This window comes from Pleuronectes platessa, chromosome 7, assembly GCF_947347685.1.
Source record: "Pleuronectes platessa chromosome 7, fPlePla1.1, whole genome shotgun sequence".
Lineage (NCBI taxonomy): Eukaryota > Metazoa > Chordata > Actinopteri > Pleuronectiformes > Pleuronectidae > Pleuronectes > Pleuronectes platessa.
The window spans coordinates 24,335,564-24,347,795 of NC_070632.1; the positions used below are offsets into that span (position 1 = coordinate 24,335,564).

The 12,232-nt window shown below is 46.0% G+C and overlaps 1 protein-coding gene across 1 annotated transcript in view; it reads right to left on the reverse strand.

Moving 5' to 3' along the window:
* Positions 1-8,713: 8,713 nt before the first annotated feature.
* The window catches only part of LOC128444791 (NACHT, LRR and PYD domains-containing protein 12-like), a 41,134-nt gene continuing 37,615 nt past the window's right edge, over positions 8,714-12,232 (reverse strand). The window contains exons 10-13 of the mRNA XM_053427446.1: positions 12,101-12,212; positions 11,398-11,566; positions 10,988-11,081; positions 8,714-8,748 (exon numbers count right to left, since the gene is read on the reverse strand). Of these exons, the coding sequence (XP_053283421.1) occupies positions 8,714-8,748; positions 10,988-11,081; positions 11,398-11,566; positions 12,101-12,212 (410 nt within the window). The remainder of the gene's footprint in view (positions 8,749-10,987; positions 11,082-11,397; positions 11,567-12,100; positions 12,213-12,232) is intronic.

Consider the following 12,232-nt stretch of genomic DNA (forward strand, 5'->3'; position numbering starts at 1 on the left):
ACGTCACTAATCTCAGGGTCACGGAGACCCCCGATCGGAGAGACGGCCCTCAACGGGAGCGACCGGGCAAGCCCCGAGGCGTGTTTTCGGGTCGCGGAGACCTAGACCGGAGAGATGCCCCCAAACCCGGGCGGCCGACCGGCCCCGCGTCACACCGGTGCACAACTTGGAGTGTGCGACGTTCTTTTTTTTAATATTATTACTGAGCAAGAACAGGTTTCAGAACCCAACGCGGGGAGCCGGGGTCGCCGCGAAGACAGGTCGGGGTCAAAGAGAGTTACTAACAATGCATCAGGGTACAAGTCGGGACACCGTCCCCACCCCCATCGCGTAGCCGTGCCGTTCTCCCTGACGAGGTCAAGCGATATCACGTCAAGAGTGTTTCACCAGAGAACAGGTTCTCCAACAGCTCCAACATCCTCTGAACGGGAAGAGAACCAAGACGACGAAGAAGAAGAAGACGACGAAGAAGAAGACGAAGAAGACTCTGACGACTGCGTAGACGACGACGACTACGACCCGGTGCGTGACGCTGCTGCTGCAGATTCCTCATCGTGCACATCCTCGGAAGGAGACGAACAACAACAAGAAGAAGAAGAAGAAGAAGAAGAAGAAGAAGAAGAAGAAGAAGAAGAAGAAGAAGAAGAAGACAGCTGCTGCGCCAACGCCGCCGCCAACGGACACATGGAAAGAGAGACCTTCCTGTCCAAAACTGAGAAATATCATGGTCCTCAACGCCGTACGGCCGAGAGGGGCGATCCACCTCCATCTCCTCCTGTACTTCCTCCTCCGCTACGCCCGTCGGGGTCCCTTCCCCGGGCCCCACGACGCACGCGACGTCCGGCGTCAACGACGCAGCCTTGAAGTTCGGCCTGGTCGTAACGCCGACGGTAGAGAACATCGTCCTGGAGATGACAAATCTGGAGGGTCGTTGGAAATACGTTGACGTCTGGAAAGGGATGGACGTGACCGACCTGTGCGCCTAGGTGGGGCTGCTGATCTTGGCGGGCGTGTACAGGTCCCGGGGTGATATTCCGCGCCACGATGCCCCTCAAGGTCTTTCACACGTACTCCACATAGTTCGAGAGGTTTGGGACGCTTGGGCGACGCGGCTGCCGCTCCTCTACAACCCGGGGCCCGAAGTGACCGTGAACGAGCAACTGGTTCCGTTCAGAGATTATTCTTTTCGTTATATTTTTTTGGGTTGTTGTTGTTGTTGTTGTTGTTGTTGTTGCGTTATGTTACGTGGCCATGGCTAGCCAGCGGCTGGATATTTCTCGTCGGTTGTCCGGCGGTATGCACCTGACGACTCCAAGCTTTCTTCTTCTTCTTCTTCTTCTTCTTCTTCTTCTTCTTCTTCTTCTTCTTCTTCTTCTTCTTCTTCTTCTTCTTCTTCCCTGTCGACATTCACGTCTTGTCTGCTCTCATCTCCCCCCTCACACACACACACACACACAGACACACACACAAACACACGCACACACGCCAGGCCGGTGCCCTTTCCGACAGTACATGCCCAGCAAGCTGACGAAATACGTGATCAAGTCGTAGATGGCGTGCGACACCATCTGCAGCTATATTTGGAAGATGCAAGTCTACACCGGAAAGCCGAGCGGCGGGCGCCCGGAGAGGAACCTGGGGCTGCGGGTCGCAACGTCACGTGCGACAATTACTTCACCTCCTACGAACCTTCACACCAGCCGCCACTTTGGTGTCTTACGTCCCGAAGAAGAAAAACAAGAACGTGGTGCTCCTGAGCACGCGGCACTCGGAGGCCGACGTCAGCCACTGAAAGCCCCCCGCGCTGACAGACATTGACAGCGACCCTCCGGCTCTAGGCCTGCAGCAAAATCAACGACAGCATCAACAACAACAACAACAACAACCCCAGGGTCCGGCCGCCTGTCCAGCCCTTGGCGTCGGCACCACCGCCGCCGCCTCCGTGGCACCCCCGCTCGCAACGAGTAAGAGGTGTCAGATATGCCCCAGGAACAAGGACTGTAAAACTCACACAATGTGCCGCGGGTGTAACAAATACATCTGCAAGGGCTGCGCTTTTCTATTGCCTTTCATAAGCGTGCTGATGTGTGGTGGGCTGTGCGTGTGCATGTGTGCGCATGTGTTTGAAGCAGGGTATCACAACAAGCGTTAGTTAAATCGCTACACAAACGCTCACAGCCAACAGCATGGGGAAACAGGGACAACACGAGGGATAAATGAATGAAATTAATTTCCCGACATTGGTTACATCCACATCTCTTATTTAGTCTCTGCAACGTTTTACTGCAAAGCAATAGTTAACTATGGTGTGTAATGGTTGAAATAAAGTCGCACCCATACAAACACCTTCACTACACTGTATTTAATGGTGAACCATCATTACAAGAATAAAAAAAGGTAAAAATGTGAAAGAGCGACTGCATGTACCATCACTGTTAAGATCAAGAGCATAACATTTTATTGTAAAAATCAATATAATCTGGAAATTATTGCAGTAGAAACATGAGAACAAACCAGGTGAATCTGCAACATTAGTACAATCCATATTACCAAGAGCTGGGATTGTGGATGAAAAGTTCGTGAGAGAAGTCCTGAACGCAACCCCCCTGGTATGTGAGAGTGAAGAAGAGGACAAGAGGGAGAGACTGCATTTCTACAGACCCACATCAAACTATCACATGCCTGAGAAACAGGTTCTACACAAGACAAATCATCCTGCAAAGAGTTCCTGTCACGGAATCAAAAAGTCAGTCAGAAGGATGTGACAGCTCACATCTGAGCCCCCCAACAAAACGTTCACCCTCATCAGCTCTTAATGCAGAACACCTTGAACTGTTGAATAGCTATTGAGGCATGTCCCACGTGATATTTCCCAAAGAGCAGAGCATAGCTCAAGTAGGTCCTATTACAGGTAACACCGCTGCTTTTAAAATTATTTTCTGAATAAAGTTCAATATTTAACATTTGTTCACTTCCTTGTTTGTGATTTTGTAATTTTAGGCTTAGAAATACAACCCTGTTCAGGTCTGGTGCAAAAAAACAGCCTAAAGTGTGTGAACATACAACAATGCAGCACAGATAACTGAAATTGTTTAGGTGAGTGACTTGTGGAAAGTGTTCAATACATGATCTTATTGGGTGACTGTAAAACTATTTCAGTGTATTATAGGGTACAGTATGTCCTGTCCTCAGTCTAGTCAAGATCCAGCCCTTCATTGCCCTTTAGTCCTCTCTGTGCCCACAAAAAAAGTACAACATTCATATTTAGAATTCTATAACAGGGTCTCAAATATCTCATTAACTAAATCTACCCTACTGATAGATGACAATGACTTTAATAACATTATTGCTGAGCAGGAATCTACACAAAACAACCAAAATCGCTTGGAAGTATATATGAAGGTATACTGAAACTGTTTGGTTTATGCCAACATCATGGTGCATTACGCCATCCACTGTGTTGCTGCATCGCTCCTGGAGGTACTGCAATACCAGTACCACTCCTTTGATTTTGTGTGCTCCTGTCCTCTGATGTCCTGCGCGCCCCTGTCCTTTGACTATGTATGCCCTTTATATATATAGTCTATGTGTATGCCACAGTCCTATGATTTTGTATTCCCCCCTCAATAACCAAACAAAGAAGAAGAACCAAGTGGATAATTTATCTAAAGCAACTGGTCAGCGAAACAGCAGTACGAGTATTACGAGCAGTGTGGTACAAGACAGTTTAAAACGCTTCAGGGATATCAAACAATGCATAGTATTACCATGCCTGAGAGTGCAGACGCGTCCATGTTTGAGGAGAGCTGTGTCTCTGTTACCAATCCAGAGCTACATGAGGAGCTGGCTGAATTACAGCGGCTGGCAGGGAAACTGTGGACAGAGAACAAACAACTGGTGGAAACAATGGATGATGGAAAGGAAATCTACCACTGCACTACCTACTATGAGCTAACACAGAAGACAGCTGAGCTTGAGGACCTATTTAAGATGCTGCAGACAAAGAAAGATGATGTAATTGCAAGAATGCTGATTCTGCAGGAAAGCTGCAAGGGCAGTACCTGTCATGACCTTTCGAAGAGGATGTCTGAATTTGAGAACCACGTTCAGATGCTGAATACGGACAACAGAAATCGGTTGGCAACACAACAGGAATACTACAACTACAGTACCTGTTTGAAGCTATCACGGAGGTTGGCTGAAAATGAGAAGCAGACAGATACGCTGGAGACAATCAACGATACTCTGTTGGTGGCAGTGCATGATCTGCAGGAGACAGAGGAAAGTCTGAGACATGAGGCTCAACAAGCAGGGATCAGGAATTGTGAACTTGAGAAAAAGAGTGAACATCAACTGAAAGAGATTTCCAGATTGAGAGCAGAGTTATTTACTCTTAAGTCCCATTTAGATGATGCTAAGGAAGCCATCAAGGATGAAGTTAAGAGAACACAGGAGCTGACTCGGTCGACATCTCTGATGGAGAAGTCAGAAGTCCAAAAGTTGACCAACGCACTGCAAAATAGAAAGGAACATGAAGAAGTCCTGAATCGGCAGAATAGCATCGTTATGGCTGAACTGGCCCGACTTGAGTCACTGAGAGACAAACGATTCAAAGAGAACGAAACGCTAAAGACAAGCGAGCGAAATCTTTTGTGCCAACTTTATGAAGCTGATTTGCTCATCCTCCATAAAGATGAGCTCATAACAAAGCAAAGGAGGGAAATTGATTACTGTCAGAAAACCATAGAGAAGCAGCATTTACTCACAGAGGATTTGAGAAAATCCGCCCGTGATCTGAAGGACCAATTGGAGGAAGCTCAGCTGGAACTAAGCAGAAAGCAAGCAGAGGACTGTGATCACAATCTGAAAGAGGAATTGATAACAGTGATTCCTCAGGAGGAGGTACAACCTTATTCGCTGTGGCTGAAAGTATTTTTGTTTGCTGTGATCGTTGTTGTAGGTTCGGGATCTGTCCTGACCAGCCACGCTGCCTGACATTTTTTACAGCCTACCTCCAATCTCAACCCACCTCCCTTTTAAACAAGACAGAAAACCTCCATCAAGGGTATTTATTTGAAATTCCAAGAAGTCCAGTTGGATAAAATTTCCTGAGGCAAAGGATTGAAACATCATGTGTAATGTGTTGTGATTCAGTGCCATATATATTTTTTATAATATATATATATATTTTTATTTAATGTTTTTATTTTTGTGTAAAATTGTTTTGCCGTTTTATGTTTTATATTCAGTTTCTCTGTCTAATGTTGTGTAGATTGGGGCCTGTTATTAAATGAATGAATTGAATTTCCTGACATTGATTACATCCACATCTCTTATTTAGTCTCTGCAACGTTTTACTGCAAAGCAAAAGTTAGCTATGGTGTGTAATGGTTGAAGTAAAGTCGCACCCATACAAACACCTTCACTACACTGTATTTAATGGTGAACGATCATTACAAGAATAAAAAACTATAAAAATGGGAAAGAGCGACTGCATGTACCATCACTGTTAAGATCAGGAGCATAACATTTTATTCTACAAGTCAATATAATCTGGAAATTACTGCAGTAGAAACATGAGAACAAACCAGGTGAATCTGCAACATTAGTACAATCCATATTACCAAGAGTTGGGATTGTGGATGAAAAGTTTGTGAGAGAAGTCCTGAACGCAACCCCTCTGGTCTGTGAGAGTGAAGAAGAGGACAAGAGGGAGAGACTGCATTTCTACAGACCCACATCAAACTATCACATGCCTGAGAAACAGGTTCCACACAAGACAAATCATCCTGCAAAGAGTTCCTGTCACGGAATCAAAAAAAGGCCGCGTCAGTCAGAAGGATGTGACAGCTCACATCTGACCCCCCCAACAAAACATTCACCCTCATCAGCTCTTAATGCAGAAGACCTTGAACTGTTGAATAGCTATTGAGGCATGTCCCACGTGATATTTCCCAAAGAGCAGAGCATAGCTCAAGTATAACAGGTTCAAAGTAAAAAGTTCAAAGTTTAGTTTATTGTCACATGCACCAATGACAGCGTCATCGGAGCAGTGAAATTCTTGTGACATGGCAGGCAACATCTACGCAGTAGACGATTTTACAAAAAAGAAAAATAATATACTATATAACATATAACATATAACATCGTAACATATAACATAGTCAAATGAAGCAGTAGTTTACAGGGTGAAGGAGTTGGGAATATTAAATTCAATAATATGAATATATGTATGACATATAACATGGTCAAATGAAGCAGCAGTTTACAGGGTGAAGGAGTGGGGAATATTAAATTAAATAATATGAGTATATGTGAAGTATGTGACGCTTGGAAGATGCAAGTCTACACCGAAAAGCCAAGCGGCGGGTGCCCGAAGAGGAACCTGGGGACACAGGTCCTGCTCGACGTCACGGAGGGACTGAGCGGGCGCAACATCACTTGCGACAATTATTTCACCTCCTACGAACTGGCGCGGCAGCTCCTGGGGAGGAACATCATCGTGGTCGGCACGGTTCGGAAGAACAAGCCCGAGCTCCCGCCCCGGCTGCTTGCGGTCAAGGGACAAGCGGTGTTCTCCTCTGTGTTCGCCTTCACGCCCACCACCACTCTGGTGTCTTACGTCCCGAAGAAGAAAAACAGGAACGTGGTGCTCCTGACCGACGCTCGGAGACCGACGTCAGCGACCGCAACAAACTACAACCGCAACAAAGGAGGCGTGGACAACCTGGACAAGCTGATCGGAATGTACAGCTGCCGGAGGATGACCGCGCGCATAACCCTGGTCGTCTTCCACAACATCCTCGACGTCTCTTCCTACAACTCCTTCGTGGTATGGCGAGAGGTCAACCCCGACTGGATGCCGGGCAAGCGGAACAAGCGAAGGGTGTTCCTCGAGCAGCTGGGAAAGGCTCTCGTGGCTCCGTACATCGCGCGGAGGCAGCAAGTCCCCCGCACCGAGGCGTCCGCCGTGGTCGTGAAGGCCGTGAAAGCGGCCGAGCTGAGAGACGTTGACCGCGAACGAGACGACCCAAGCGTCCGAGAGTCCGGCCACCCCTCCGGCCCTAACCCTGCAGCACCAACAACGACAACAACAACGACAACAACAACAACAACAACCCCAGGGTCCGGCCTCCCGGTCGTCGCAGCCGCCGCAGCCTCTGTGGCAGGACTGTAAAACTCACACAAAGTGCCTCGGGTGTGACAAATACATATGCAAGGGCTGTTCGCTTTTCTATTGGCAATCTTAATCGTGCTGATGTGTGGTGGGCTGTGCGCGTGCGTGTGCGCCCGTATGTGTGTTTCAAGCAGAGGGGGGACGTGTGTGTGTGTGTGTGTGTGTGTGTGTGTGTGTGTGTGTGTGTGTGTGTGTGTGTGGTTAGTTCAATCAGTACCCAAACGCTCACAGCCATCAGAATGGAGAAGCAGGGAAAACACGAGGGTAAAGTCCAGAGTTTTGACCTTTTGCGTCAAAGACAAAACTCTGATTTTAAACTCAAAGTGATTTCAATGTGTCGAACTTTGTGTTGAACTAAATCAATTTGTGACGTGAATCCAGGAACTTTAAGATCATAAACAAACATATACACAGAATGTGGTTCTACACACGGAGAAATACTGAGGGACAAAGGTGGAAAATAATGAAGACAAACTTAAATACACTGTACGTGACTCTTTACAGAGGGTTTATATATTCTATTCTTATATATGCTTGCGTTGTGTAATTTCAATAAACACATTGTTCATGTGGATAAACACAATCAGGGCAGGTTGCTGGTTTGAATCCGGTTCAGATGGGGTCTTCCTGTGTGGAGTCTGCATGTTCTCTCCGTGTTTTCTCAGAGTCTTCCGGCTTCATCTCACATGCAGAGTAGGGGTTGTGTAGATTGGATACTACACACAAGCTAATGCTGCTTCAGCCTCTGGATCCTCAGGACACAGCTCAGCCTCCGTCCACACACACTGTCCTCTTCACACTCACCTCCACGAAGATCACCACCTGTTGAGAGAAGAAGACATCAGTGTCACAGAGACTCACTTCATCAGCTGTGAGTAAGTGATGCAGCACATCCTGTAAGAGCAGCAGGGACTTCAGTCCTGTTCAGAGGTAGAGCAGCTTCCTCTCTGCTTCATGTTCACGTGTTGGAATGAACACGCTAAGAGCTCAGTGTGTGTCCTCTGCATGTCAAAGTTCAGAGTGGACACCTGAGAGGTGGATTTACTGCTGTTACAGGTGAAGCCATGTTTCACTGTGTGTTTAATGAACATCTTATTCTGACAAACTGGGACCAGAGGAGACAGATGGACCTCAGCAGAGGTTCTGCTCTGTATAAAGAGCTCCTGGTTACCATGCTGATGAGGAGAGGCTTCAGTCCCACTGATCTCAGAGCTGTGACAAAGATCCACCTGATCAGTTCTTCACTGATGAAGTGAGAGAACAAAGTGTCTCAGATGGGATGAAGACGACACCGTCTCTGTTCCTCGTTTGAGGCTGTCAGCTGTGGTCCAGCTTCATTTCCTGTTCACATGAAAACAACAACTGTCGTCTTCACGTCAACTCGATCACATGAACCCAAGCAGCTTGAGGCTCGTCTGATTGGCCGACTGTTGTCTCTCTGTGTCTCTGTCCAATCCTGACATCTGTCCTCATTTTCCTCTCACAGCTTCACTGAGGAAACACTGAGGCCTGAACTACGAAAACACTTCAAAATGTCTAGGAGATCTTTCTGAGGTCCAGCTCAATTGAACCTGACAGACACAGTCAGGCTAAGTGGTCACATGACGCTGGTTATCAACTCGTTAAGTTAACTCAGGTTTTCCCCATTGAGATCTGAGCTTGCAGATAAAAGGGGCGGGGTTTACTGTGTGTAACCAATCAGAGGCATGGACAGTTTGACTGAAAGTAGAGCCTCATATTTCACAACCAGGATCAAACTGTTCTATAATACAAATCAGAAGAGAAAAACACATGATCCAGAATAAAAGAAACTCAGTCACAGCTGCTAAATGCAGGAAGAACAGCTGGTAAAGATCTATGATCGTGTAAATGTGTAAGTTACAGCGCCCCCTGGTGGCATTTGGTAAAAAACTATATTACGTGACCACGACATAATAACGTGTGTGAACGAGATAAATAACTCGAGGCCACGAGATCTGATTCTATTGTTTACTAACAAGACGAGTGGAAGAGAAGAAGATTCTTGATAAGAAACGTTTGAATCTCAGGATGTGACACACACTGTCTCACTGTCTCTGAGGACAAACACTATCTCTGAGGACACACACTGTCTCACTGACTCTGAGGACACACACTGTCTCTGAGGACATAGAACAACTCACTGTCTCTGAGGACACACACTGTCTCATTGTCTCTGAGGACACACACTATCTCACTGTCTCTGAGGACACATACTGTCTCTGAGGACACACACTGACTCACTGTCTCTGAGGACAAACACTGTCTCACTGACTCTGAGGACACACACTGTCTCACTGTCACTGAGGACACACACTATTACTGAGGACACACACCGTCTCACTGTCTCTGAGGAAAAACACTGACTCTGAGGACAGACACTGTCTCTGGGGACACATACTGTCTCTGAGGACACAGAATAAAAGAAACTCAGTCACAGCTGCTAAATGCAGGATGAGTAGCTGGTGAAACATCTGTGATTGCGTCAATGTGTCAGTTACAGTGCCCCCTGGTGGCATTTGGGGAAAAAAACTATATTATGTGACCACGACATGATAACGTGTGAACGGGATAAATAACTCGAGGTCACGAGATCTGAGTCTGTCTCACTAACTCTGAGGACAAACACTGTCTCTGAGGACACACACTATCTCACTGACTTTGAGGACATCCACCCTCTCACTGTCTTAGAGGAAACACACTGACTCTGAGGACACAAACTGTCTCACTCTCTCTGAGGACACAAACTGTCACTCAGGACACACACTGTCTCTGAGGACACACACTGACTCATTGTCTCTGAGGACACACAATGTCTCACTGTCACTGTGGACACACACTGTCTCACTGTCCCTGAGGAAACACACTGACTCTGGGGACACACACTGTCTCTGAGGACACACACTGTGGTGGAAACCTCTGACATCACTATTCAATAGAAACACATGGACCTGTCTTCAGGAAGCTGACTGAGTGCATCTGATGTTTTGGTGACAGGATGAGTCTGGAGAGATTGAGATGTTCTGGGTGAGTTAGAGATCAACTGAACCAACCAGACGTTGATTTAAATTTCCCTTATCCGTCCCTTAAGGAGAGTGTGCACCACACAACAGTGTAGAGTCACTCTGGTCAGTGGGCGGAGCTTTTAAACGGGTTGATCTCCAACTTAACCTGGAGCAGGATAGCTGTTCATCAGAAGTTACCATGGATATTTACCTCGTTAAGAAGTGGACGAGCTTCGTAGGACTTGTAAGCCAAATGTAACATTTGACCACAATATGATCATGTTTATTTCCCCTCTGATTGATCATGATTGAATCTCATATAATGTAACCTTGATCAAGCTGTATCCTGTTCTACTGGATGAATCTTGGCCTGATTGCTTTAACTAGGCATTGTTGTTTTCATGTCATCAGAAGATCCCAACATTTGACCTTGTAACAACCCCAACCAGAATAGGAGGGGTGAGCCAAATGAATAAAGACAAAGAACTGTTTCCCATCGGTGTGGATATTACATACTAACCTTTGTCGTTTGCACAATGCTATGAGTATTAAAGTGTGATAATACTGTAAGAGATTGGTGTCTCGTTCCTCGTTGGTAGAGTGGGATTGTAGAAATTGCCACGACAGACTGAAACATTTAAACCTGATAACCACAAATCCGGCTTGGAAGCACAAACCCTGGATCTGTACTGTGATACTGACTGTGTTTAGTAAAATACTGATGAAAGCAGCGTGGACTGACTCCAACCATCTACTGACCTCAGAGTCTCAAGTCGACAGGTTGGACTCTGCATTAGATCAAGCAGGTCCTTCACTCCTGATTCCTGCAGGTTGTTGTCTCTCAGATCCAGTTCTCTTAGATGAGAGGGGTTTGACCTCAGAGCTGAAGCCAGAGAAGAACAGCTGATCTCTGACAGACTGCAGCCCTTCAACCTGGATAAGGAATAACGAATCCTGATTCAGTAAAAATAGATTATTTGGACCCGGTTCTGTCCTGCATATCAGTTTAGGAAATACAGAACTAAAGTCAGTGTTTTAACAAGTAGCTGAATATTTAAAATGTCAGAGATTAATTAATGAATGGATTTATGTTATGTATGAAGAGGAATTGTGTTAAATTATAATTAAATGAGATCAACTGTTTATAAATGCTCTTTTATAGATATGAGATCTACAAAAGTCAGTCAGTGAACTGACCTCAGAGCCTCCAGTCAACAAGTTGGACTGGAGGCCACACAGCTCCTTCACTCCTGAGTCCTGCAGGACGTTGAAGCTTAGATCCAGTTTTCTCAGATTAGAGGGGTTTGACCTCAGCGCTGAAGCCAGAGAAGAACAACTGATCTCTGACAGTCTGCACTGATACAACCTGGATAAAGAAATATGAATATTTGAATGTGTCCTCCTGTTGTTGTGGATCGTCATCATGTCAAGACTCTCAACATGCTGCTAGCCTCAGTCCAGTCTGTGACCTGAAGATAAATATCAGATCAGACATGTTGGACCATTGTTTCATTCATCACCTTCTTCTCTGTGTGTTGGTCACTGAGCAGGTTTGTGTAATTAAACACTGTTTAAAGTAGGGATGGCTCCTGACAGTCACTTCCTGTTTGTTTCTTTACTTATCTACTTTCCAACGTGTTTCAATAAGAATGTGTTTTATTTTGTAAACCTGAGGAAGATGGGTGCTCGGCCTCAGTCCACATGTTATTTACTGACACTTTCTTAGTGATCAGGGGCAGGGGAGTGCAGGTGAATGGAGTTGATGAGGTGGACGTGGCTGTAAAGGGTGGGTGAGAGACAAATGACTGAGGGACAGTGAGCAGAGCAGAACTGAGACATTTCAAAAAAATAATGACCCAATAAGAAAGAAATTCTGAAAAGTGAAGAAGGATTTAAGGACCTCAGAGTCTCCAATCGACAGTTTGGACACACCAGTCCAGAACACAGTGGCTTCACTCCTGAATCCTGCAATTCGTTCAGCCTCAGATCAAGTTCTCTCAGATGTGAGGGGTCTGACTGTAGAGCTGAGGCT